The sequence below is a fragment of the Clytia hemisphaerica genome, unplaced genomic scaffold, assembly GCF_902728285.1.
Source record: "Clytia hemisphaerica strain Z4C2 unplaced genomic scaffold, Clytia hemisphaerica genome assembly, whole genome shotgun sequence".
In the NCBI taxonomy this organism is placed as follows: Eukaryota; Metazoa; Cnidaria; class Hydrozoa; order Leptothecata; family Clytiidae; genus Clytia; species Clytia hemisphaerica.
This window is the reverse complement of record NW_027103260.1, coordinates 198,864-226,818: the sequence shown is the minus strand read 5'-3', so window position 1 is coordinate 226,818 and position 27,955 is coordinate 198,864. Positions and strand designations below refer to the sequence as shown.

The 27,955-nt window shown below is 36.8% G+C and overlaps 2 protein-coding genes across 2 annotated transcripts; one reads left to right on the top strand and one right to left on the bottom strand.

Annotated features, from left to right (window-relative positions):
• The first annotated feature begins 87 nt into the window (after positions 1 to 87).
• On the top strand, positions 88 to 4,592 carry LOC136798859 (uncharacterized). The gene is made up of 4 exons (XM_067055532.1): positions 88 to 155; positions 1,527 to 2,798; positions 3,067 to 3,462; positions 3,672 to 4,592. The coding sequence occupies exons 2-4, from the start codon at positions 1,538 to 1,540 to the stop codon at positions 4,421 to 4,423; spliced, it is 2,409 nt and encodes an 802-aa protein (XP_066911633.1). The 5' UTR covers positions 88 to 155; positions 1,527 to 1,537; the 3' UTR covers positions 4,424 to 4,592.
• On the bottom strand, positions 4,482 to 27,670 carry LOC136799091 (uncharacterized). The gene is made up of 23 exons (XM_067055778.1): positions 27,451 to 27,670; positions 26,940 to 27,071; positions 23,919 to 24,071; positions 23,341 to 23,685; positions 22,699 to 23,016; positions 22,002 to 22,313; positions 21,734 to 21,904; positions 21,036 to 21,362; positions 20,694 to 20,849; positions 20,043 to 20,216; positions 19,634 to 19,813; positions 15,322 to 15,431; positions 14,798 to 14,877; positions 14,435 to 14,574; positions 13,663 to 13,980; positions 12,962 to 13,255; positions 12,348 to 12,653; positions 8,595 to 9,073; positions 8,221 to 8,318; positions 7,115 to 7,271; positions 5,912 to 6,250; positions 5,412 to 5,574; positions 4,482 to 5,004 (listed from the first exon to the last, which is right to left on the bottom strand). Exons 1-23 carry the CDS (start codon positions 27,668 to 27,670, stop codon positions 4,691 to 4,693), a joined length of 5,286 nt encoding a protein of 1,761 aa, XP_066911879.1. The 3' UTR covers positions 4,482 to 4,690.
• Positions 27,671 to 27,955: the final 285 nt, after the last annotated feature.

The following is a 27,955-nucleotide window of genomic DNA, read 5'->3' as shown; positions in this document are numbered from 1 at the left end:
TAATTACTAATGAAAGAAGAGAGGAAAAACACTACGGAAGTACATTAAGAGTGTAATTAAAAGTTTTGCTTCTCATCATTTAACTACTAGTTGCTTTTAATTATCTTCTTCGGTTTAGTGGCTTGTTCTTCTACGGAAAACATCGTTTTTTTGTTGTAAGTATTTTTTAACCAAAAGCGTATTTTTTCCATGTACCTTTTCTTTTGGGTTATAACTATATTCATGAATCTGAACATTTGAAATTGTGGGAGTAAAAGAAGAATATTTTCATTTTCCCTCCAACCAGTCGTCAATCCGTGCTGTATCTTTTTGGTTATTCGTTAATTTGAATCAGGTTTTAAAAATTTTATAAGAGCAATTCAAGAACAATGTTAAGCATGTAATTACTCAATTTCAAGCAATCAAAGTCAGGTCAAAGTTCCTTATCGGCCCTAATTTAACGCCACAGCCTAATTGTGGGCTTACGCCGATTAAGGCGGTAAATAACGCCAAAACTTGAAAAATCACTATTCAGGCTTCAAAACAGTAAGTATTAATTAAAATTTACATTAAAATGTCATCTTTCAGTATTAAACTGTTGAAAATTCCATTGAAAATCATTGATTTTCGTGAAGTTTTGGATATTCATGATATGCACCATTGCAATGTCTTCCACGGAACCCGACAGCTGATTGGTTGAAAGTGACGTATTGACTGATTTTACGTCACTTACAACCAATCAGCTGTTGGGTCCGTGATGTAATGTCAGAAGACATTGCAGTGGTGCACATCATGAATAGAGTAAAAAATGGATAGTTTTCATCCTTTAATCATGCCAAAAATCCTTTGAGTTGAGGAAAAAAGGGTCAAAAATTAACGCGCTTTTAGATAAAAATTGCAAAATTTTGGCACTTTTTACGCCCGGCCTTTTTAACATCGGCCCTTTTAGCCACGAGTCCAAAAAATAACGCCAAAAAGGGCCGGCGTAAAAAGGGCCGATAAGGTAGTAAAAATTGGGTACAACAACAACAACAACAGGATAAGAACAAATTGAGCTCAAAGTGCCAAAATTTAAGAACAGAGGTCGAGCCTCAGCAAAATTTTACTAGTTCTTATTAAAAAGTGTACCTTTAAAATTATTTGAGGCAAACCTTTCGTCAAAGCAAGATAGTCTTCTGCTCATCATCCTCCAACAAAAGTTTTTTTTAAGTGCAATATACGGTAACTTCACTACTCTCATGCAAAATAAAGAGCACTTAAAATTGGTAAAATTTGGACAATATTTGACTTTTTCTTGTAGAAAACCCATCCCTAAGTTCGGTTAAAACTGCTTGAAAAGAGGAAAAAATTGTAGTTTCTTGTCATTTCTTTCCAAACTGAGGCTGGGCATGTTCTTATGATGTTCTTAATTTTTCGACGAATTTCAGCCTCAATGTTCTAAAAAAACTGGGTTCTAATAAAAAAAAACGTGTAGTCGACGGAAGATTGGCATTTTCTTTTAAACAGCCTTAAATAAATTAGTAAATTTTATCATCTTTTACCAATAGATCAATTCAACATGAAGAAACAAAAGCAAATGCTCTTTGTGATCCTGGTTTTGTTTGTAATATTTTACATTCTGATTCGATGTTTGCAAGGAGGTCAAACTGTTTCTATGGAGTTCGCCATTTTTCGAAGACCATCTAAAGTTGATGACTATGGAGATTCGAAGATGGAACTTACATTTCAAAAGAGCAATTCCAAGGAGATACTTCGGAAATCTATGATTCCGAGTGATGAGAAAAGAAGATTTTCAATAAGTGGAAAATCTTCTGTTGGAGAAAAACGGGTCAAACCTAAGCAAAAGAAGTCGCCGACAATGAAAATGAAAAAGGGTCAAAAAAAAGGGGGTAAGCGAGTTGAGACTTCTAAAAGGACACAAAAGAAAGGTAAATTTATTTCACCAGAGATTACGAAAGCGATAAAAGAAGATTGTCGTAAATTTCTTCAAGAAATTATTGAAGTTCAAAAACTGAATCTTATGAATACAACAAATGAAGAAGCTTGGAAAAAAGACAGGGAAGTTTTGATAAAAGAATATCAGCAAACTTTGTTCAAAAATGATGAAGAGGAAGCTAGCCGCATGCGAGAGGGATCTAATAAAAATCTGACAGTGGCCTGTCAACCACCTGTGTTTGACCCATTCCATCCGAATGCTCTGAAGGCATGGACATTCAATAAAAAAGAGGAGTGCTCCACCAAGAAATATGGTAAAATCGAAGGAAGTTCTTTAATTGTTGAAAATCCAAAGGGAGCAGTTATTGCAGCAAGAGCTCAATATATAAAAAGAGGTCGAAAAAAGTTTGCGGACGGACGGATTGATTATCGGACACTCCCTTCTGATGATATCATTATACATCATCAATATAAATATTCTAATGTCTTAAATGACGATTTCCATGTACATTTTACAGACCCGATTGAGTTGAATTCTACCGATGAGAAATTTGTTTTGAAACCACTGACCGAAGACTTTGTCAGTTTATTATTATTAGTAAAACACTCAAATCAAACTTCTATACAAGTCGTCAAAGAGTTTCATTCATTCATTTCCAATCCCCAAAAGGTTTGCCGTTCACGGAAAAAGATCAAAAGACAATCCACGGGATTGAAATACAACGTTGCTATGGTTATGTTAGACGCACAATCGAGAAGTAACTTATACCGTCAGATGCCACGTTTAATGCGCTTGTTGCATGACAACGAAGACGTGATGCTTTTCAAGAAACATGGTATCCATGGCGATGGAACAACGAGCCAAATGATGGCCACACTAGCTGGTGAGTTGTATTTATAAGCCTCAGATTATTTTATTTTTTTATTTTCCAATTTATTTAACGTTGGTCTGACATAGTTATAATCAAATACTAATCAATACCAACTATATATTATTCCAACTATATATTAAAAACTGTGAAAACTCGGAATTATATTCCCTAGAGCCTGCACTGTCCTATTTTTACAATTGAAAAACGTCGATGGTGATGACAAAAACCTGAAGAATCTTTCTCTATCCATTACCATATTATATTTACTTTCCTTTTTTAGGCTACCATTATTCTGAAACCAAGGAGAATCCATGGCAACGTCCGAACAATAAATCATGCGACGAAATACCAAACCTTTTGTTTAAGAAATTTTCTGACGCTGGCTACTCGACCATGTTAAACGAAGACGGTGTAACGGGCGGTACATTTCAGTATCGAATGAATGGCTTTAAAGACGCCCCAACTGATTGGTATACACGCCCGTATTGGATTGCCGCCCATAGGGATAACAATGGATGTGGAAAAGAACCTTGTGTCTGCGAAAGTCAAGACTTAAAGCGAATTCAAGAGGTTTTTACGAAGACTTGTGAAGGATCTTTGAAGTTTTCGGTGACGATGTTCAATCAAGCTCATCATGATATGAATAACCTGCATATGATTGAAGATGAAATTCTAAGTAAGATATTTTCAAAGAATTCCATGTAAATGTCAGGTTGCCACACTTGTGTTTTGTGTAACTTTGTATTAATTTTTGAACTGTTACTTTTCATTCAAAATCATATTTAAAAACCTTTTCCTAGACTAAAAAGACCTTGTTCGGTTTATAAAGCCTTCAGATTACTACGATTACTCATTAACTAGTGCATTCTATATGAAATTTTTTAGACTTGGTCAAATTCTATGCAGATGAGAAGCGTCGGCGAAACACCATCTTATTTCTTTTTGGTGACCACGGTTCCAGAAATGTTGTGACGGGAGATTTCCGAAACACAAAACAAGGCAGAATGGAAGAATTCTTACCTTTCTATTCCATTATATTACCCCCTGGTTTTAAACGCCGACACAAAGACTTGTATTTAAATATGAAAGCTAATACGGAGGTTCTGACATCCCATTTTGATGTACATGCAACGTTACAACACATTTTATTGTATCCACAAAAACCGGTCAACCTTCTCTACGGACAGTCACTTTTTACCAAAATAAATCCACTGACTCGGACATGCAATCAAACGGGCATTCCTAAAGGTTATTGCGTGTGCACAAACAAGAAAGCTGTGCCATCTAACACGAAAATTGCACACAAAATTGGAAATGCCGTGGTCGATAAAATTAACAACATTATTGAGTCATATAAAGAAGCTATACCTATATGCGCTAAGCTGGAACTGAAAAAAATTATCAGCCTTGAGATGGGGAAAGTCCCAGGTGAAGATGCAGATCTTTTTAATATCATGCTACAAGTGTCACCTAGCAACGCGACATTTGATGTTAGGGTCACACGAAAACATAATGACGAACTGATTGTTAATGGGGAAATGAGCCGAACAAACTTGTATGGTAAACAACCCACTTGCATCAAGTTTAAATATCCAAAACTCGCAAAATTTTGTTATTGTAGATCTTGGATGGAATAGAAAGTGTTCCCCTTGTCTGTTGTCTGCTGTTGGATAAATAAGACGGACAATTAAGTAGTACGACACTAGATTAGAGTCTGTTAGGATATCCTTAATATATTAACTTTCGGTTGCAAGTAGTATATGATTAATAGTTATTTAATAAGAAGAAATTTTTTGTATAAATATATTTAGCTACTATCGTGTATTATTGCTGCAGTGATTGCTGCATCATTTTTATACAATCTTTACCAGACTTGACAGTCTTTATTTCAATCCAGAGCTTTTTCAATTATAGTGCAGTCTCTTTTTGAAGTCCAATTCTCTCTGGTACATTGTTGCTTTCTTAGTTTTCAGTTCGGCCGCGCGTTCTTTTTTCTTCGTGCGGTGTAATTCTAAGTCCGCTTCTAGTTTGAAAATGTTATGAAAATTATCTCGATATTTCCAGGATTTATAACAGCGTTGTAATCGATCTAATTCAATCTTTTCATCGTCTTGTCGATTGGAAATTTCTTCAACAGAGCCAGTAAATTTCTGGTGGAAGGAAGACACTTCTTTTGTAAGGCTTGTATTGACATCAGCATATCTTTGTTCAGGGGTTCCTATCAAATGAAAACCATTCAAACAATAAACAGACTATAAGCACTCGACACTCAGCACTCTTTATATTAGTGTTTCATGAACCTCTTTACACCCCTGTCTCACAGCCCCGGTGGGGCTTTTTCCTCAATGGGGATAAATATTCCTATTGAAATCCCAATGGGGATAGAAATTTTATTGTTCCAAGGTTAAAAAATCCAGTGGGGATGGTTTTGGAGTGCAATTTTTTAAACATTGAATTTTGAGTGGGGATGAAATCAAAGTGAATTTCCCAGTAGGGTTGAAATCCAGTTTTTTTTTCCACCGGGTACGAAATTTTGGGGGTCTGGGGATCCAGCGGGTCTGTGACACAGAAGTGTCTCTCTTCTTTCAAACTCATTTTTTTCGGACTTCAGAAAACACGTATTACCTCTCGGTTGAACTTTTGATTTTCCTTGACATAATGTTTCTCTGATGAAAGAGAATGAGGCGCCCAATAAAACCGCCACCGCCCAAATGCCACACAATTGAAGGAGAATGGTGGATGCTTCTTCGGGCATCAATAACACTTCCAATGTTTCAATCATGGTCGGCTAAGAAGAGGAAGTTGAAACTTTATAGTAGCTAAGTACAGTTGAGTCTCCATATCGAACACATACAGAGTTGACACAAATTTGTTCGATTTAAGGAGATTTTGAACGAGTTATGGGAGTAAGGTTTATAAGGTATTACTAAAGGTATGAGAAAAGTTGTTCTGGTTAAGGAGATATTCGAGTTAAAGAGACTGTGGTACAAAATTCCGTTTATTGCAGAATAGGTCTCAGTCTCAGCCGATGAAAGGCCTTACAAAAGGCTTTTAAAAGCTAAATAATTTAACAGTTAGAATGTCGGGGAAAGGTTTGAAAATGAGCAGATTAAAGCTCCACTTACATTAAGTCTGCCAAGTACTTTCTCGATATACCAAATCAAGTATGCTTGATTGCCGGTGATGTATGCACGGAAATCCGATTCCAGGCGGATAAGATCTCCGGATAAAACAAACCCATAACCAGTATTGTAATTCAAAATTCGGGTTATCATGATGGATTTCTCTTCCAGATATTTTTCTTTGCCCAAAAGCTCTGTGGAATCCACTAGCCCGATTTCCACTTCTTCCGCGCCTACAGCCTCAATAAGTTCATCTAATTCAGCATAAGTGGTGCTTTCGTTTACCTTCCCATTTCTACGAACTGCCACATTATATTCGTATGAGCCTTCGATAACACCAATCTAAGAGGAGATTAGTGGAATATTTCATCAAATTATGTTCATCAAAACTATTTCTCTCGAAATGTATTATCAGTGATCCCGTTACATCCCAACGCGGGTTCCATCAAAATTTATCGAAATGTTCCAACCCCGGTAGAATTTGGAAATTTATGACCCTGGCTATTAATTACATCATGTAGGCTGACCCGGTCAAAAAATCCGGACTTTTTAAGAGAAACAGCCAAATAAGTATAAATCCCCCTTAATTTTTTATCCACCGTATCTCAATACAACCCAAAATAATTTTGACTGCGTCGCATAATTTTTTCTTCAATTGAAAAGCCTCACTGTTCTTACCCCCGCGCAAATCGAGTTGGTAATTCTCACCCCCAGATAGCTCAACATCAAACCAGGGGAAATTCTACTATTTTCAAAGTCAGGAAAAATGTAAAAAAGTCAATTCATAAAGGAAAAGGGTCTATCAAGGGTTTCAAAATCAACCAATTTTTTCTTATCAAATCAATTTAAGCTTCATATAGTTAACTGAAAGATAAATGCATACCTCTAGTGCCTTTACAGCAGTTCTAATACAATAATGACCGGTTAGTGAGGGCTATACTGAGAAATATTGCCCGAGGTTAATTAACGACCGAGCTTGCGAGGTTGTTGCGTCGACCGAGGGCAATATTTTCAGTACAGTCCGAAAAAAACCAGTCATTATTGTATTTGTTAACCGTTTCCTTCAGCTTCAATTGATTTTTAGCGCCTTATCCAGGAAAAATAGCGAAATAAAGCGAAACAAAACAAGCGAAAAGAGATAAACAAATTTTATAATTTCTGACGTCAGAAATAAAAAGTGAGAGACTCTTTAGTCAAAAATCCTACCTTAGCGCCATACAATTTGAAGCCATCTTTCATTTGACCAACAGACATTCCTGAAGCGATGGCTGAAGAAATGATGCCCAACAAAATGAAGCCAGCCAAAACCCAAATCACCATCAAAGCTTTAGATTTGTTGGTCGAAGGAGTAATATCACCATAGCTACAAGAGTAAGCATGGTATTGTGTACAAGGTCCCCCTTTTGCATGCTTGACTCTCAAAGGCTTTTTAGATAAAAGAGCAAGAGTGGAATTAAGATTTCTTTTTAGATAATTTGGATTTAACACAGGTTAAATTGCGGTTTAACTTTTATTTGATAAGCGTTATATACAGTATTCGAATGGCTGGGTGGCCGCCCGCCGCCAACTGAGTCTACTTTGCTAATAGCCATGTGACGTCATGCTCAAAATGGCCATTGGAGAAATTTTCCCCAAAACTTCTTATTCGAGGATTAGCCATAAATTCATGCCAAACTTATGTCTAACGACTCACACTTACTTCTAAGCCGTCCGACTACTTGATTGGTTTCTACCCCTAGTTTAGGTCATAGGCAAATGGAAAGTTAAATTTGGATTTAACACAGGTTAAATTGCGGTTTAACTTTTATTTGATAAGCGCTATATACAGTATTCGAATGGCTGGGTGGCCGCCCTCCGCCAACTGAGTCTACTTTGCTAATAGCCATGTGACGTCATGTTCAAAATGGCCATTACATCTCCCTCTTCAAGTCGACAATCTAACTGAAAGCTGACAGGATGAAATATTTTACCTCCCTCCCTCCCTGCAGTTATGGTTGTAGGCGATCCTCGCTTATTTATACTAATATTGTAGTTATCGGGAGAAATTTTCCCCAATCTTCTTATTCGAGGATTAGCCATAAATTCATGCCAAACTTATATCTAACGACTCACACTTACTTCCAAGCCGTCCGACTACTTGATTGGTTTCTACCCCTAGTTTAGGTCATAGGCAAATGGAAAGTTAAACTGGATTATTTCCAAATTCTAAAGAAATTACTTAAGGCAGTCGGAAGCCAAGATAATGTGGATATCATTCAGTAAAAAATCCTCAAAGAGAAATATAAACCATGAAAAATCTTTGTCTCGCTTACCCAACGGATGTCATGGTAATGAAAGCCACCCATAAACCGCCCATTGCACCACGAATCATCGAGTCTTTGCTCACTTCTTCTAGTTCTGAATCAAATTCCTGAAAGACATGATTTTACACAATCATTTTAAATCTTTTACAAACAAAAACATTTTTCATTATCAATTACTTCATCCGCGAAATTTTAAATTAATTTTGCCATTTTTTGAGTTTTGCTCAACGATATTTCCTAGATAAGGCCAAATTTCCATTGAGACTTAATTTCGCGGATGACACCCGAATCCGCGAAATTCACAATAAATTTAATCCCCGCGAAATTTGATTCCATTAAAGTATAATATTTAGACCGTAAAATGAACTCTACTTGTAACTTACTGTAAACCAAAACAATATACCGACGATCGTACACATCAACACAGCCACCATAATGACAGGCCACGCCCCCATGACAGCTGTCAACAATCTCCACAAACCAATAGCAACAATACGTGGTTGGTATTTCAATACCGCAATACCTTGAGAATTGACCATACCGATATACGGATATTGACCAGCGTGTCGGGTCATCTCGAATTTGCCAAACATCGGAAAAGTGACTTGGACATCCTCACTTATTCCATTTTTCATATCGAGGATACTTTCCTTTTCGTTGCTGAGACCGTCCAGTGAAACATTATATGAAAGCAATGACGAACCACCGTTGATACAATCAGAACATATTGTGTCAACGATTCTTTGCAGAATGAAAGGGAAAACTCCAGTGTACGTTGGATAGATTGTTGATGTGTTTTTGACAACATACGGTGCGGCTGCGATGAAGTTGGTCAAGATGTGACGAGGGCAGTTGCATGTTCCTATGGAAAGAAAAATGTCGGAATTTATAAAGAAAACCAATGCACTGCTGGTAGATTTAAGACAATAGAGCAAGTACGTCGGAAACATGCGAAGGAGTGCAACACTCGTTAATTGACAATGAAATTACAATTACAAATCTCATCCCCTGATAAGTTCGACAGGGCTTAAAACCACCTTTAGCACCATACACAAAACGACGAAAACATGAAAAATTTACTAATATGTTAGTATTCAAATCATCAAAATAATGCGAAACATATTCAACATTCAAACATAGTCATAAAAACAAAATAACCTCATATAATTGCGATCACCGAAGTCAACACCAAACGGATCTCTGAGAGAAAAGATCAAGACTACTCAATTGAGAATTATTCTACACCATATAAAACTAACATAGGAATACAAAAAAAGAGAGGAATCATCATTCTAGTCCACAAGTCTATTGATCACCTCATCCTACAAATACAAACGAAAGTTGAATTTGAAGAGACTTGTCTGTTAGAAATTGCAATGGAGAACAAAGACACCATGTTACTTGGATGTCTTTATAGAAGCCCGACAAAAACTGAAACAAATATCTTCGATGAAAATAACAAGAACATGAATAAGCTCATAAAAGATCTCTGCCTAAATCCGAAATACACTCATATATGTCTTATAGGTGACTTTAACTATAAGAAAATCGATTGGGTCCATTGGTCCTCACCTTGTGAAGAAGATAGCGACGAGGAGAAATTCCTTGATGCTTTAAGAGACTGTTTTTTATACCAACATGTCCTTGAGCCGACACGGCGACGAGGCACCGACAAACCATCAATACTCGATCTCATCCTTACAGGGGAAGAAAATCAAATTTCCAAGATAAAATACCTTGCCCCACTCCATCTCAGTGATCACAGTGTCCTCTCCTTTAAATTCTATGGCTATTTCACAATTAAAAATGAGCTTGATAGATATCAATACAGCAAAGCCAACTACCAGTTTATGAGATCTCATCTAAGCCATATCAATTGGTCTATCGAATTCATCCAAAATTCGATTGAATTAGATGTGAATGAGAGCTGGGACCTATTCCTAAAACAAATGATCGAGCTCCGAAACCTCTATGTGCCACTTACCCACAATAAGAACAACCTGTCAAATCAAAGAAGGAAAGGGAAGCATCCCTGAGATCCAAAAATGTGTCAGATAATTAAAGAGAAACGTACGTAAGGCGCATAGAAAATGGATCATCTCACTTCAAAATGACGACACTGAGAGACGTAGAAGGGAGTACGTAAGATGGCGCAACGCCGCTAATAGAGCCCTGACTCGCTCCAAGAGAGAGTTCGAAAAAAAGATCAGCGAACAATCAAAAACAAATCCAAAAAGATTCTGGAAATATGTACGCAGCAAAATGAAAGCAAGAACGGGAATACATCCTCTCCTCGAAAACCCTAAGAATGAAAATTCTATCAAATATGATGACAAAAGTAAAGCCAACATACTCCAGAGCCAATTCTGTAGTGTCTTTAAACGTGAGCCACTTGAACAACTCCCTGAATTCCATTCCAGGACGGATAAAGAAGTAGAGATAAATATACTAACTGAAACTATTAAAAAGGAGCTCAAGGCGTTAAATCCAAACAAATCCATGGGGCCAGATGAACTTCACCCAAGGATGCTCAAGGAGCTCGCTGAATATATTGCAGAACCGCTTTTCCTTATAATGACAAAATCTCTCAACGAAAGTTGTCTCCCAAACGACTGGAAGCATGCTAATGTATCACCTGTTTACAAAAAAGGAAACAAAAATATAGCTGAAAACTACCGTCCGATTAGCCTGACATCCATTGTGTGTCGAATGATGGAAAAGATTCTTAAAACACATATTATGTCACATCTAGAGCAAGAGAAACTGCTTTCTAACAAGCAACATCGTTTTATCAATCGCCGATCAAACAGTAACACAACTGCTAAACTATCTAGATGTGTGTACCGAAGACATTGCTAACGGTAAAGCTGTTGACGCAGTATACTTTGACTTTGCAAAGGCATTCGACTCAGTTCCCCACCAAAGGCTCTTAATCAAATTAGAAGCCTACGGAATAAGAAATAAGTTGCTTGAATGGATCAGATACTTCCTGAAGGATCGATTTCAGATAGTTAAAGTAAATGGAGCTGAATCCGAAAAACAATTAGTTCTTAGTGGAGTACCCCAAGGTAGTGTCCTAGGGCCTATCCTTTTTGTTCTATTCATCAACGACTTACCGGATTCAATTAAATCACAACTCTTTCTATTTGCTGACGACACTAAACTTCTCAATAAAGTAGAATCAATTGAAGATGCACTTATAATCCAGGAGGACATCGATCGACTACAGCAATGGTCAGATACGTAGCTTTTAAAATTTCATCCCGACAAATGTCATGTACTAACGTTAGGTAAGCCGAATATAATTAAACATGTACATCAATACACACTCGGAGGAAATTTACTAAAACATGTACAATTCGAAAAGGATCTCGGAGTTATCTTTGACCAAAATCTCTTATTCGACCAACATATATCAAACCAAGTAAAAAAGGCAAACTCAATGGCTGGTCTAATTAGAAGAACCTTCACGTATCTCACTCCTGAATTATTCCGTAAACTTTACATAACATTTGTCAGGCTCCACCTAGAATATGCACAAGTCATTTGGTCACCGAAACTAAAAAAACACAAAAAACTTATAGAAGGTGTTCAGCGGCGCGCTACAAAAACGGTTGAAACATGTGGACGACTATGTTATGAAAGCAGACAACAAAGAATTGGAATCCCAAGTCTAAAATATAGGCGTGCGGTAAGTGATATGGTTGAGATCTTTAAACATTTAAATCACTATGAAAAATCGTGTGTTCCTAAGAAATTTAACCAACGAATAAGACCAATGAGAACACATAATTCTGAACTGGTAAGAATTTTCGGGAACGATGGTGTCCGTGGACCCCAGAGCAACTCCCTTTACTACCGGGGCATTCAAAAGTGGAATAGCCTACCTGAAAAAGTAGTTTTAAATCATCTACAATACAAGAGTTTAAAGAAAACCTCGGTCTAGCTTGGAAAGAGAAAATGTTTGAGTATGATTGAAATTGTCACTATTGTTGCATATCTGTTTGAAGTTAACCTTTGTAATAAACCAAACCAATGTATGAGCGATTTATAGAGGCCCATGTGCTTGCACGGTGGCCTGGAAATCTGTAAAACATTATTATTATTATAAAATGAAGATGAAAAGTATCTCTTACTTGCAAGAAGTGTAACTTTGGGACCCGTTCCAACTTTATTATAGGCGAATATCTCAACTGTATATTCAGTGTAACTTTGTAGATCAGTGATATTCCAAGAGAAGGTGTATTTATCGAAAGTCAGCTCCATCGGATCATCCAGTTTCCCGACTATCTCTCCACCAATCCGATTCGGATAATAGACAATCTTGTATCCATCTAGTGGACCATTTTGAAGATGTTTAAGGACTGGTTTCCATGTTATGAAAAGTTGATCGATAGAATATTTTTCATGGATGGTCACGTTCATTGGTTCACTCTCAGGAGCTGAAAAAAAAGAAGAAGTATTCTAGATAAAAGTGAAGTCTATAAATATATAAAATATTTTCATTTCATCGTCACCGAGTCAGTTTGAAGCCCAAGTGATGCGCGTTTCGTATTCCCCAGGCGAAAATCTTAATTCCTTTACCAAATGCCACTATAACTAAGATTTTATTCAAAATTATAGTGGGATGGATATTTTTATTTCAGTTAACAAAGGTTAATAAATAATGTACGTACAACATGTATCGACAGCTGTGTAATTCTAATTCTTCAATTAGAAAAATAAGAATAATGGTCATTTTGAGACTTACGAGCCATCGGAGTTTGGTCCATAAAGACGTGAACGGGACCCGGACCTCCTCTAGTAAATCCCCATATTTCAAACCAGTACCATGTGTAGGGTTTCAAGCCAGGGATGAACTTCTGATTGATATTACCAGATACTTCAAGTGTCACATTCTCATTGGTTTGGTATATTCTGTACATAATACGGTAACCTCTCAACTTTCCCGGTACCTCCGATTTCGGAATGTGGTCCCAACTGATGAAAATTTGACGTGGATCCATGAATTGATGAGTTGTGTTTTGAGGCTTCGATTTTGGTGCTATGGAAAGAAAGAAAATCAAGAGTTTAGCTTTATAAGTACAATAAGTAAGAAAGCTTGTGATATTCAACTACTAAAATAAAAAACATTAATTTTAAACACCTCAAATTATTTTTAAACGCGTTAAACTATAGTTGGAAAGTAGAGTTTTTAACTCTGAGTTTAAACTTAAAACTTTAGGACCTTAGGATCTCAAGATTCAAAAGCTCAAATTTGCTCCAATAAGGCTTGGAATATAGCCTAGAAGCCACTGAACCCCTCCAAAATTGAAATATTCCATTAAAGAAAGTAGAAGTGCTAAATTAGCAATTCCGGCCCGAACTTTAAATTCTGAAAAACGTTAAAATACACTAAAATCTCAAAATATTTCGACCATGATTGCATAGCTGAGTAAGTACAATACTTACGTCCTTCATATACTTGGATGACTTGAGTTTCCGTGCTCAAACCCATCGTCTTGATAGTTGAAGCCAGGATACGAACAGCATATAAACTACCTGATTCCAAATCACGTAACTGTACTGACGTATTTTTACTTCCGAAATTAATCCATTTGTTGATCTTGTAGTTTGCTTCGTCGTGTATTTGCGCATAGAAGACGTAATATAAGTAGAAAGGGTCATTCTTAGGCTCTGTGTAATTATTACTAGGGTTTTCTTTCCATGAAAGGTTAATAATGAAGGGTTGTGGTGATGATAAGGAGATGTTGGCTGGTGCCAGTGGTACTGCAATAGAATGGAAAAAAGGTTTGAAGCAATTTTTTTTAATATTTATTTGTTCTTTGAGACCAGACATGAGGTGGAGTTTTTATAAGATACTTTAATAATGGGAAAATAATAAGAAAAAATAACAAAATTGTTTTATCACTGGTTAACGACCAACCAAATCAAATAAGAGCTTGTAAAAACTCCCTCTCGTCCCTTTGAGACACCCTTTTTGAGAAAACTCCATACACGAGATTGAACGATACTGGGATTATTTTGGGGCTTTCTTGGTAGTCTCAGAATTTTCAAGGCGGATTTTGCAGTTTTTTCTCAGATTAAGGGATTTCTTATTGCCATTTATCAGAAAGTAAATTTCACCAGGTTTCCCCGGAATTCAAGATTTTTCATAAATGAAAATCTTTGATCATGGTGGAGAAAAGACGGTGGTTGTGAGGAGAAGAAAAAGGATTATTACATTTCTTGCTTGTAATATTTTGTGGGACAAGTGACAGGTTTTTTAAGGAGCCAGACTCCAGTTCAGATTGCATCATGAAAACTTCCACGAACGGATTCTCAGGGTAAATGATTGTGAAATTCATCACTACACTTCCTTTCCTGAAAACATGAAATGAAATGAAAATAAGCCTGAGTGGTAATGAAAAGAATCATGAATGATGTCGGAATGAATGTTCTCTTTGTAATATTTGACAGATGAAATATCTTGTAAGTTTGAATACCCCCAAAAATCAAATTAGCAGCCCTGACAGCACCTGAGTTTCACATTTGTTGAAAATATTCAGTCCATAGTTATTAAACCAAAAGCATAAAACAAACTTACCATTGACCGTGGAAATCGATTCGAAGATTATTCAAATCAAAAGCAGTATCGATATTATTGTCTCTGTAAAACGCCATCACCTGAGAAATATCAAAAACAAAAAATGAGACCACGTTCACACGCTACGGTTTCGATTCGCTCCGAAACGAAATGAAGCCATTCTATGGTAACATTCAATAGGTCACTTTCAACCAATAGAACGGCGTCATTTTGTTTCGGAACGAACCGGAGCCGTTGCCCGTGCGAACATGGTCTGAGTATTACTAAATAGTCAGGGAAAAAGTCAAAATCGCAAGAATTTCACTTTAAAGTGAAAGAAACGGTGGCAACAACGAGTTCTTTTTTATCTTCATTTTCCAAACTTTTAGATTTTTCTCTATTTGATAATATGCCACTCCTTAGTATATTTTCAACAAGCTCAAAACCACTATGCTAATCGAATTCTATGAAAAAGTTGCAACCTTCTTAGTCTCCGGTGCAGATCAAATTGAGACAAACTTTCAGAAATATAGAGGTTTACGTACGTTTTCCATAATTCTTCTTCTGAGATCAACAATGCGAGGGTCCTGGGGACGATACATCATGAAGTGCCATTCTTCATCCACGAAACGTAATACCAAATTCAGTGGAATTTCTAGATAAGTAACAGTTATCACATGGTACATAGTACAATATGGGATATATTTTTCGAATTCAGATTTTTGCGAAGCGAATATACATGAGCGAAGCAGTTTTGCTATAGTGTGTGCGTACCTTTAAACTCTATATACCAGGGAAGCGCAGAAGGAAAAATGAAAATTTAGTTCCCATCTGTTAAATGTAGATAAGTATTTCGTTCAAGGTTGTGTTTCTCGTTCAAATATAGGTATCAATCTCGGTTTGGTAGATGGTTTCGTTAATAAAGTTGATCTTTACGGCACCGAAAATGTCTGAGTTAGGGCTTTTTTCCAAAAGAGACATTTCGTCGTTTCCGTATATTTTGTATCTCTTCCTTCACCTATGAGACAGCTGATTGGTTGATATTTTCGTACTATCAGACAACTGATTGGTTGATATTTTCGTTGTTATAGTTTCGATCTTTTTATTTTTATTTATCGAAACCATTTTGGGAATTTTTTATTTGAAGAATATTTACTGGAAGAATTTTATCGACCTGGAAGCTTCTGGAAAGCTCTACCAACTAGCTACCAGTTTAGTGAATTTATTGCTCTGCTGTGGCGATTATCATTTGGAAAAATCATATAATTAGTTTCATCCACCATAACATTTTGGATTCAACAAAACACAACACATAACTTTGTGCACACCAACAGGGAAGTATATATTTGTTGACTTTTTCCTCACTTTTAGCAGTGGGAAGGAAATTGCACTCCACCTTTTATAGGGGGGGGGTTTCATGGTTGGCGGAGGAGCGGAATCGGCCCTTTTTTCGGACGGAGTGGCGGAATTTGGCGAAAATTTAGACGGAATTACGGAAATTGGGTTCTCTGACGGAGACGGAAAATTAGACAATTTTAGTGCGGAAAAACGGAATTTAGCAAAAAAATTTGCGGAATTTCGGAATTGGTAAAAGATATTCAAAATTTGCGGAATTTTTGACAAAAATATTGAATTTCAAAGGAATTTTCGGTGACGGAATTTTGGTTCAATTTAAGACGGTTTGACGGAAATTGGGGAAAAAATTGACGGAATTGCGGAATCGGGTACCCCCTGAAACCCCCCCCCCTTTATAGTCATAGTTTTCTTTTCACTTGAGAGAAATTTTTCTTGACACAAGAGTTAAATTTGCCAGCATCCTGTCTGTCTGTCTGTAACTATCTGATCTGATTAAGAAATATCAACACCGACAGACCGACACTTTTTAAATAAAAAATTTGACGTCCGACTAAAACAGAACAGTCCTAAATATCCACTATTTCTATATTTCTCTCATCTTGAATATATGTTTTATTATATGCCCAAAGACGAAAACAAATTATAAGTTTCTATTTGTAGAGAGATTCACACAAAACTCTTACACAAATCGAACATTCGAATGTTTTTGTCTTTTTAATTGCTTTTAATTTTAATGATTTAAAGTCATTCAATTGTTCACGAAATTCACAATTGAACTCTTTTATTGTCTCTCTTTAATAGCAACAAAATAAAAGTGACAAAAAATCAAGTTTCGAAAAAAAGTTTGAAAAAAAAATTCTACTGTGGTATAATACCGTGGTATATCAGGAATTATTCAATGGCTGTTTTTGCCTACGGGTATATAATAATATGCATTATTTGACGGTAAAAGTCACAAAATCGAGAAAATAATGCCCCCCAATAGTGCCATCCGCGAAAATTAATCCCCGCGAAATCTTAAAATTTTGCGGTTGAGCTTAACCGCGAAATTTAATCCCCGCGAAATTAATTTATCCCATTAAAGTAGTTAATGCCCCACATGGACAGTTGCTTCAAGACTTGTATGATTCTGCAAATTGTCCATCTTGCACAATAGCTACGAAAAGTAAAACAATTATCAACATATCTGAATATTTGATTGTCTCACTAAAAATATTTTGCTATGATCAGGCATCAAACACTTCAAGAAAACTAGTTCCCAACCTCAATATTGAAACTCATTTTGAAAATGCATTACTAGGGAATCTAAATTTGTTTCCATTTTGATGGTTGAGAGATTCAATTTCTTGATTGCGAAAACAGGACAATTTTATAACTTTCACTGACTTAGGTTAGTTTTAACTCAACCTTGGAGCAAAATGGACTGATTGATAATTGGATTTCACTGAGTTCTTCTTCTTCTACAACATTGACTTAACTGGCAAGTAAATTAGAAAAAGGTGAACCGGGGGATGGAACCGAGATGAACTCATCTGGTAAACCAGCTGAATCGAGGTGAACCCAGAACCCAGCTTCTGCAGAACTTACTTTGAAATGTTCTTTGTGCATTTTTTGAATGTGGAAAAGTTTTGTTGTCAACATACTTGAAAATTTTGCCGTGAACTTTTGAACCTTCTTTGGCATGCCTTTTGTCGTCAACTATAAAAACTTTGAAAAACCTTTGTTGCTTATGAGTTAGTTCATCTAATCTTTCCAGCTCACCCAAATAGAGACTTATTCGCATGCATAATTTTGCGTTCTTTTAAACCATATGTAGTTAATTCCTGTTACAAAAAATGATGAATGAATCTGTAGGGGTGTTACAGTCACTTTCGGTCAGGGTTGTGGATGGCAAAATATGTTGTTCTTTGATTAGTTAGGGTTTGTTGTTCTTTTTTTGGTGCTTTTTAGTAGATATTTGTCGTCCTTTTTAGGTGGACTGGAAACGTTAGATTAAAACAGTCTCTTTTCTCCTTTTTGTTCGCATACCTTACAAATGTGGAAATAAATTCTGTTTTGAACTTGATACCGTGAGATTGGGTAACTTGCATCAGTGGAGGCTAACATGCATAGCCCTCAAATTAATGACCTGGCTGGTCATTAAAATACAACTACGCAGCTCCGCTCACAGCTCTATTCTACCATTTTTGTTTTGATTTAACTTTGTGTTTTAATCACTGACCTTTATATATCCCTGGACCAAGCAATATCTGCCATCTTTGATTGGAGTTTTTTTAGAATTGGTACCCAAGGAGAAGCCATTGCAATGCTAAAAATTAACGTCTAACGCCGCTACATCATCAAAAGAATTTGAGGAAAACTAGACCTAGCGCTCTCGATGTATTTACACCGCTATCGAGTAGTGCCGACATTAGGGTACCAATTTTCAAAAAACTCCGATCAAAGATTTTGCTTGGCTGAGATTGAGAAACTTTGTCCAGGGTTATATAAAGGTCAGTGGTTTTAATGACCAGTCAGGTCATTTATTTGAGGGCTATGCATGTTAGCCTCCACTGATGCAAGTTACCCCATCTCATGGTATATAATTGTGTTTTAAATGTGGAAAGCTGTCAATTTGGAAATTTTCTTCCACGTTTGTCTAATACTCTCGGTTAGTCGGGGGGTTTGGAATAAGCAGGGTGCAGGGGGGTTGGAAGAAATCTCAAAATCTAATAAGCGAGGGGGGGTTTTCCCTCCTTGTAATCTGTTGGAAATCATGAATATGAAATTGCTTTGTCCTGTTTTGAAAGTTTTTTCCTTTTTTTAACATTATTAGTATATTATGATAATGCAAAATGACTTTTTTTAATTATGAAATTTTTTGTGAAGGTGAAGCGTGACGCTACAGATCAAATCTGTGTTTTGACTGGACTCACCTTTATGATTATAAGGGTACAGTTTGTTTTTTATTTTTTTAAATTCAAAATGCCCTGAATGTGTTACTGTAGTGTTTTCATCTTACTTTTCTTATATTGTTGTTTCTTTAAACTTTTTGCTATTTATTCTAGAAGATGAAAAATAGAACGGTTGAAGCTTCATTTTTCATCAATGAGAGAATCTACAGATGTCATTTTTATAGAGAGGGACTATAAAATTTTTGCGAATGATAGGATATTCGGAAAGACTGCAGCGAATGTATTAAGTAAAACTTCACAAATGCCATTGAATATACAGTGTTTGTATGTCTTAAATTTTTTGCTTGCAACTTGCGAATCGAGGAGGCTCTGGATCGCTTCGCAACTTTTATATATATACGGCTTGTTCGTCATATTTTCCGAGCCTTTAGCCAATCAGATTGCTCATATTTTTCATGTTGACGAAAATGAATAATAAATTAAAACGTTGTCAACTTCAAAGTCACAGAACACTAAGAATGTCCATGTAAACCATTTAAGGGACTGGGTTTGAAGCTCCAACTGTTTGCTGAAACTCTTCTCAGAGTCGCAGAATCAAAGACCTTACCTGCGCATGTGATGTTTCCAAAGTCACACTTTTCGCTTTTTGTGTTATTCCCCACACAATCCAATCCGTCAAACAGAGGTTTTGGACTATCACAATATCTTCTTGAAATGCGAAGTGATTGGTTACCACAGGGCTTTAGACATTCTTCAAACTCGCCCCACGATCCCCACTGGCCGTGTACTGTATGTGAAAAATAAAGGTATATAGATGTTAACCATGCAATTGAGACATCATACTTATTTTTCAGTAAGTTCACATTTTCATATCAAACAGCAGTCTTTCTTTCAACCACATTGCTTAAACAATCGAATCCAGGAACTCCGTCAGAAAAATTCACGCACTCTCTCCCCAAACCCCTCGACTACTAGGTAGTACTTAAATTTGTTCAAGATGAAAGTATAAATTAAACCTGGACATGGCATTGGATTGCATCCTTCAATTTCATCAACATCGGTGCCAGGACATTCTTCTCCGCCGAATTGTGGTTTGGGAGAATCGCATTTTCTTATTCTCCTTTCCACCCCAAAACCACACGTCTTTGTACATTCACTGTATTCTCCCCATTGACCCCAATTGCCATAGACTAAAAGTAAGAAAGTGAATTCATAATGAGAATATAGAAAAGTCTCTATAACAAAAACACGCACGCGGGGAACACAAATTTGTTCGAGTTAAGGAAATTTAGAGTGGTAGGGTAAGGATTACAATGCATTGATACCTGAGAGTGTAAGCTCCAAAATCAAACCATACCATAAAAAAAAAAAATGAAAGAACAAAGAAAATACGAGGTTTAAGGTTTAGTTACTGGGTACGAGTGCCCCTAAATATTGTGACTCTTGAGTTCAATCCTGACCCTAACTGATAATGACCCAATACCCATTGAGAAATAACGACAAACAACGAGAAATAACGACAAAAAAAACGACATACAACCAAACAAACCGTTTCCTTTAAACTGCATATTGGATTAGGTCAGGTAAAGAACCATCAAACGTCACATGCTACTTTTTCATAAAGTGTAGACAGAGCCTAAAATCTGTAATTTGAATATAATACTCACTAGGACAAGGGTCAGTGTTGCAGTCACCGACTTGCATTGAAGGGCCCGAACAACCACCGAAAGGTATGGAGCATGCGCGAGAACGTCTTGCACGACCTCCACCACAAGAGACTTCGCATAAACTCCATGATGTCCATTCACCGTATCCAACATTTTCTGTTATTCAAAATATCAAAAATACTAACATTTACTTCCCATTAAGCCATTCCATTTTATATATATAAAACATCCATACAGGAGGGTGGACGAACATTTTCAAGCAGAATTTTTAGGGGTTCTAAAAAGAGCGTTCTGCCATATTTCCATGGGTTAAAAAATTAAAACCGGACATATCTGACTTACTTTCATCCAGGCACTGACATAATCTTCTGTTGTTATTTTCACTTGGCAACGCCGAACAGTCTGTTATGTTCGGTAGATTACGAAAGCCAATACAAACTTCATTTAAAGGATTAAATTGTGGGTCTTCGAGTAATGTGTATTTGTCAGTTCCAGAATTGGATATACAGGACACATTTGCATTCTTTTCTCTGTAGTTATACGCGTCTAGAGCTTCCAGGAATTGTGACGTCGAGTTGTCGAGTTCCATTAAAGGGTTACAAAGAAACTCTGAACTTAAATCGATGCATGTTTTATCGCAAGATTCGCCTGGTTTACCTAAGTAAAAACCTATAAACAATAAAAGAAGGTAATTGACATTGTATAATATACCATCACTTAAAAGTGACCGTAGTGCAGTGGTAGAGCATCCGGCTACGGTGCGCCAGGTTGTTGGTTCAACCCCCAGTCGGGTCATACAAAAGATTTCCAAAATTGTACTTGATGCCTCTCTGCTTGATGCTCGGCAATTAAGAAACGGATCAAGGGTAAGTAGAGCAATTCAGGGAGAAAGAGTGGCGCCCTCCCCTACCTTCGGGTAGCTAGCTATCGAAAGAAGAGCATTCGGGTCGTCTCCGACTGTGGTCACAGACTTACTTAAACAATAAATGGATCTTAAAACCATTTTTTTTCAACGTGATTTGTTCTCGTATTTTTCTTACCATCACAAGGGAAATCATTGCATTTTCTGGATTCTTTCGATCCGTTCACGCATCGAGCTCCTCCATTCTCCGGAGGTGGGTTGATACACCAGCGTTGTCTTGACGACACACCTAAACCACAACTGACTTCACAATTCCCCCACTGTGTCCACTCCGTCCAATTTCCATCAACTAGAAAAATTCAAACAAAATAGATTTTCAATAACCATTAAGGTCTTAAGAGCTAAGGAAATTATTTACAATGATTTCATATGAAAAAATCACATACTGAAAGGGTCCGTAGTTGCATTAATCGCTTCACTCCGTAATCCTGATCCAATCTCAGTGAACCCAGAAACTCGGATATCATACGTGGTAAAAGGATTCAATCCATACACCACGTGTGAGATGTTAGGTAGAAATGATAAATCATAGCCTTGTAACCGACCACCTCGATCAGGGAATGGTTCTCTAGCTTGGAAACTAATATTATAGCCAAGAAGAATGCCTTGGTGATAGAATCGGTCAATGGGTAACCAATCGACGGAAATTTCAGTTCGAATGCCATCTGCAGAAACATTGATAGGCGCGGCAGTTGGAACTGAAATAACAATTGGTAATATTGAGAAAACAGCAAATTTCAGTTAGTGGTTTCCTCATCATAAAAAAAAACAAACAAAATAGCCCCGTCTATGTTAAAATCTAGAGCCAGTACAGCAATTTTTTGCGGAAAGATTTTCGTTCTAGAAACGCTGCTATAGTCTGGGGGATTTTTGGTATTAGCAGATATAGCATATGGTGGAAAAGCAAATTTGACGCTGATAGATGGTTTGGGCTTTTCATATCTTGAGGAAATACAGCAATTCAGTGACGTCACATTTCATAAAATAAGGTGAATCCTTTATCGCTAACATGGTCATTTCGAGGCTAGTCGACTAGTTTATTTTGAAATACGTTTCAAGCTATACTTTACAGATGTTTATTACCATTTTGGAGAGTGCGAATTTGTACCGGCTCACTCCAAGGACCAGAGCCCACACTTGTAAGAGCAGTGACCGAGACATTATAAAGTGAGTCGTTTTGTAAACCATACAGTAAACAGCTTAACGTTGAAGAGTTGAAATACAATGTTTGTGGAACAGCACTTTCATTGACGGGCCACCATAGAGGTGTGATGAACCGTGCGGAGATATTGTACGAAATGATGACACCGCGTCTTTTCATGATCTCCATGAGAGACCAAGAAGCGTTGATGGATTCGGTTAACCCGAAAACCGTTACACCAGGAACCTGCCCGGATGGAGCTTAAAGAAAGAAGGGATTTCAAATTTTTAATCTGTATCTAAAAATACTAAAAAAAGTTGACAGGAATATCAACAGTTATAGGACAACATTGTGCTTGAACGTGTTTGAAGAGTGCTGCAAGAAAGATGAGCGGAAACAAATTTTACTCTTCAATAAAATACGCTATCGACTTTTTAGGGGACTTGTTATGAATTTACAAGTGTTTCTCGGTGCACAGCATTTTTAGGCTACAACTGAATCAAACCAAATTCCCGCCAAAACTCTAGAGGGATTTTCCCGAGTCACTACAGTAGAGTGCAAACTATATTGACCGTAAGCCTTACCCATTTCTGAAGTACTCGATTGAAAACTGGTCCAGTTAGTACAACCTTCTATGCCACAATGAGAAATATTGACAGTATAGAAAGTAGAAGGTAACAGACCATCCACTCTCAATGCACAATTCGTGAAAATTGAGTGAGGGTCTCGTACTTTCTCACAAATAGTTGGTATACTTTGGTTTTGCTTAAACCAACAAGTTTGTGAGCCATTCCGCAAAATACCACAGTGTGAAATATTGTACGTTAAAGCAGCACCGTAGATTAGTTCTAAATAAGGCACACCCCATGTGTAAATTAAGGAGTCGTTGGAAGGAAGAGATGAAATTTCATTTGGTGGAACTTCAGGCCCTGAAAAAAAGAATTGACAATAATTTAAAACTAAGCGTCGTTGCTAAAACAGAAATGATAGAATTGATGGTTTCATTACAGCTTTTGATAAGAAGAACCTACTCGGAACACGAGTCAACAATTTACCGTCAAAATGTATTTTGAGTTTAAAACAGTCAGAATCAGACTTCCTTTTTCAGCAAATATGAAATTTTACCATCTTCCAGGGCCGTGTAAAAGATTCTTTGACTTACTTCCAGCTGTGGTCATTATGGAAATATTAACCATAGGACCTTCACCGACTTCCGTCAAGAAGCTGATGGAAAGGTTATACTGTGTGACGGGGGTCAGCCCTTCGAACGAAAGGTGGTACACCCCTTCTTCATCTAACGGCTGTGTCACTGTTCCTACAGAATAAGAGAATCGATGTTATGTTATTATGAAAAATATTGAGCATTGGGCCATTCCATTTTATATCCATACAGAGGGGTGGACGAACTTTTCCAGAGGGTAATGCGAGAAAAATTTAAGGGGGTCTTTTTTCATTTTTCCAATGGGGTAAAAAGTTATTCTAAAATTTCCAGGGGATAAAGGACTGATTTTAGTTCGTTCACCCTCACTTAAAAGGTATTAAAAGAACTTTTCCAAGGGTATTTTTGGAAATTTTACCATTTTCCAGGGGGTAACCACACATTTTCAATAATTTTTTTTGACTAAAAAAGGTTCGTCCACCCCCTTGTTAATTTCGCAGAGCGAAAGTATTGCAATAGGCTTTCTGCGGTGTCCTCGGAAAAAAAATTAGAAAACGAAAGTAGTTGAAATTCTAGAACATTCTCGAAGATTCTAAATTATGGACTCACTCGCTAAAATAAAATTTAATGATTCCAGTCCGCAAGTGCTAGGTAGGTGGAACCAAGCATTCGTAAACATTGCTCGTTTTTTTAAATGGCGGATTCGATCATGCTGTCAGACCCCGATACCCCCCGTTTACCAACCCTAGTACCCCCCCCCACCCCCGGGTGTCAGACTTGCTCTGGATTTTTGTATTTTTATCATGTTTTTGATGTTTTTAGAGTACTTAAAGAGGTTTATATTTCTTTTAGCATAGTATTTTATGTTTGTGTAGTTAGTAAATGCACCAATAAAGTGATAGGAATCTTACAATTAGAGTTGCTCATTAAACATCACTACACACAACAACAAAAAATAATACAGACAACACAGACAGGTATGATCTTCATTTTTACAAGTAGAATTATTTGTTGATATTTGATTAAGTTGTGTTGTAAGACAGATTATCATTTACTTACTATTTCACAGAAGAATTTATAGCAGGGGCTGTCAATCTATAAGTGATAGAAGTTACCTTTTGCTAGCTAGGTAGGCGTGCGCGCGCGATGTGTTAATCATATCGCGCCCAATGTCATTTTCCAGGCTCAATGTCAATCGATGACTAATTGATAACCAACCGATTGATTGTATTTCGATTGATTTCGATAATCGCTAGACTATTCTAACTGATAATAGATTAGTTTTTTAATCGATTGGACTCAATTGGCTGTCAATTGTGATCAATCAAACATCTTTAGAATAAATCGATGGAAAATCGATCACAATTACAATTGATAGCCAATCGCGCTTCCCGTAAAATCTTGATTATCGATTGTCTATCAATTATCGAAATCAAACTATATCCAATCCATCGATTTCTTATCGATTAGTCATCGATTGGAAAAATTTACCTTGATTGCTACGCAGGCGTCAAAGTTTAAGATTCCCACTCACGGCGGTTCACTTGGAAAGTGTACGAGCCTTCACCCGGTCAACCCAAATGGATGCGAGGGAAAACGGCGAGACTGTTGTCGAAGTCTATATGAAAATCTTACTGTAAAATTTGTATCAAGCAGCTACATCAATATGCCAAAAACATTTTGTTCAACCACCTTCACTTCAAGATAGGCGACCATAGAATGAAATAGGATGAACCATATTCATGTGGCTTTCAGCCTTGCACTCCATCACAGAGCCTATTTGAGAAATTTTACTAACTAGCCCAGAGAACAATTTTAAACCTTTATTATTTGAATGCATGCCTTTTTAATACTCAAATATAAATAAGTTAAAAATTTTTAACTTGGTCATTAGTCAAAAAAGTCATTAAAATTGATTAGCCTCTGCGATGGAGTGCAAGGCTGAAAGCCACATGAATATGGTTCATCCTATAAAAGTTCATTCTATATATGGAAGTTCATTCTATGGTGGCCTATCTTGAAGTGAAGGTGGTTGAACAAAATATTTTTGGCATTTTGATGTAACTGTCAAGTTTGATTGAATACTGTACAATGGATTTGAGTTTTGATTGATCAGATATATAACTCAAAAGACAAACTTTTTTACACAGTGCCAGACTCCCACTCAAAACAATTGATTCATTTTCTATCAGTGACACATCGATAACAAATCAATTGACTGGATATCGATTGGTTCTGGTACCGTAACTTGGTCTAATGTCGACATCCCAAGGGCCCACGCCACCGGGGGGGGGGGGGGGAAGAGAGGGGCCATGCCCCCCCCCACTTTTTTGAAAAGTAAAGCAACCATGGTTGCGCCTCCTTAGACTCTATATTTATTGGCCCCCCACTTTCAAATTTATGGCGTGGGCCCTGATCCCTCTTCTAATTCCGACACCCTTCTTTAGAGATAGGAATAATAGGAAGGTTGGGATCACTTATAGACAAAAGGTATTTTCTTCTCTGATTGCTAAGTAAAGAAAAATAGTTTCCATCAGCGATTCTGACCTTCCAATTATTCCTATCATTAAAGAAGGATGTTGAAATTAGAAGAGGGATGTTGACATTAGCCCAACCTACAGTAATAGACCTTTTTTCAAAGAGGCCACCCTGTTGAATAATTATGTAGTCCAGCAGAAAAACAATGATAAAACCATGCATGATTATTACAATATGCATATGATACAGTAATTATTTTTTGCAAAAGCTGCTGCACACGAGAAGCTTTTACGCGACATAGTGGCCCCTACTAATCAAATACTTTGCGAAATTTTCGACTCTGAGTCGTCTTGTATGGTTTTCTGACGCAAGAAGAATAGAAATTGGCAATAGCATATTGTTATTCAACAATTTAAGAAAAGTTACTTTTTTAGAGAGTACCATTTCACATTATCAATTTTGCGTAGAGGATTTCTAAGAGGTTCTTTGAAAAAAAATGCAAAACGAATCTCAAGGAAAAGTTCAGAAGAAATAAAATAAACATACTATCAGTATCGTTGAAAAGAATTCTGTACGCAGTGATGATACCATTTTGATCTTTTTGTGGTATCCATAATTCGATGACAGCGAACACGTTGCCAATGACAGAGATCTCGTATTCGGGTGCAGTAGACGGCGCTGAAAGAAAATATTTTTACATATACCGAACAATCAACTGATGTAACGCCGGGGCTATTTTGATTTGACGATTCGTTTTGAAAATTGAAATGTTTTTGAAAGCTCGGCATTTCTTTCATCGCGACCTCCATTCGAAAAAAATTCCTGAATTTAAAGTTCCTTGTGATTTCTTACTATTTCGAGAGAGAATTTTCGACATGCTCGCCTGTCACGTTTTCAAGCTTTACTTAAAAGATAGTGACTTCCTTTGATGTAAACATTTTCTGGAAAAACCCTCGTTTTGCTTGCCAGGTTTACAGCTTGCATAAATTTGTTACTGTATTATACTTAAATTTGAAAGTTTTGTTTTACGAAATCCATCTCTATGGAAAACACTTACCATCTTCGAGCGTTGTGCTATTCAAAATATGAGAAAAATTGCCATAGCCGACATGATTGACAACTCTGAGGATTGTAAGATATCTTCGATTCTCATTAAGGTTTTCGAATACCACTTCAGTGTCTGTGGTGTTGATCTGTTGTGATTGATTTAATCTTAACCAGGAATCATCAGGATGGTCCACGAAGAGTTTTGATAATAATTTTTTATGATATTTCATTTTGAATAGATAAATTTCATAATGGACCAATTCTCCATTCAAACACTCGGGTAGGATGGCATCGTATCTTAATTTTAATGAAGTAGAGCTGACCACCTAGAAAACAAAAATGAAAATCAGTGAAAAAAGAATCAAAATGTCGTGGCCCACTTGATCAAACACACCGTTGATTTACATCTCCTTATTCTAAGTAACCATTCGCATTTTCCGCGTTTCATGTTTTGGGCTAAGCTATCACAACTTTCCAATAATTTTCTAACATATGGTTTCATTTATGTATTAGTC

Excerpts from the sequence above, each read along its gene's own strand:
- LOC136798859 (XM_067055532.1), top strand. The coding sequence starts at position 1,538 with ATGAAGAAACAAAAGCAAATGCTCTTTGTGATCCTGGTTTTGTTTGTA. Across the intron at positions 2,799-3,066 it reads AATGATGGCCACACTAGCTG|GCTACCATTATTCTGAAACC; the intron begins GTGAGTTGTATT and ends TTCCTTTTTTAG. Across the intron at positions 3,463-3,671 it reads GATTGAAGATGAAATTCTAA|ACTTGGTCAAATTCTATGCA; the intron begins GTAAGATATTTT and ends GAAATTTTTTAG.
- LOC136799091 (XM_067055778.1), bottom strand. The coding sequence starts at position 27,670 with ATGAAATATCATAAAAAATTATTATCAAAACTCTTCGTGGACCATCCT. Across the intron at positions 21,363-21,733 it reads CAATGATTTCCCTTGTGATG|GTTTTTACTTAGGTAAACCA; the intron begins GTAAGAAAAATA and ends TATTGTTTATAG. Across the intron at positions 20,217-20,693 it reads CAACACTGACCCTTGTCCTA|TCTATGGCAATTGGGGTCAA; the intron begins GTGAGTATTATA and ends TCTTACTTTTAG.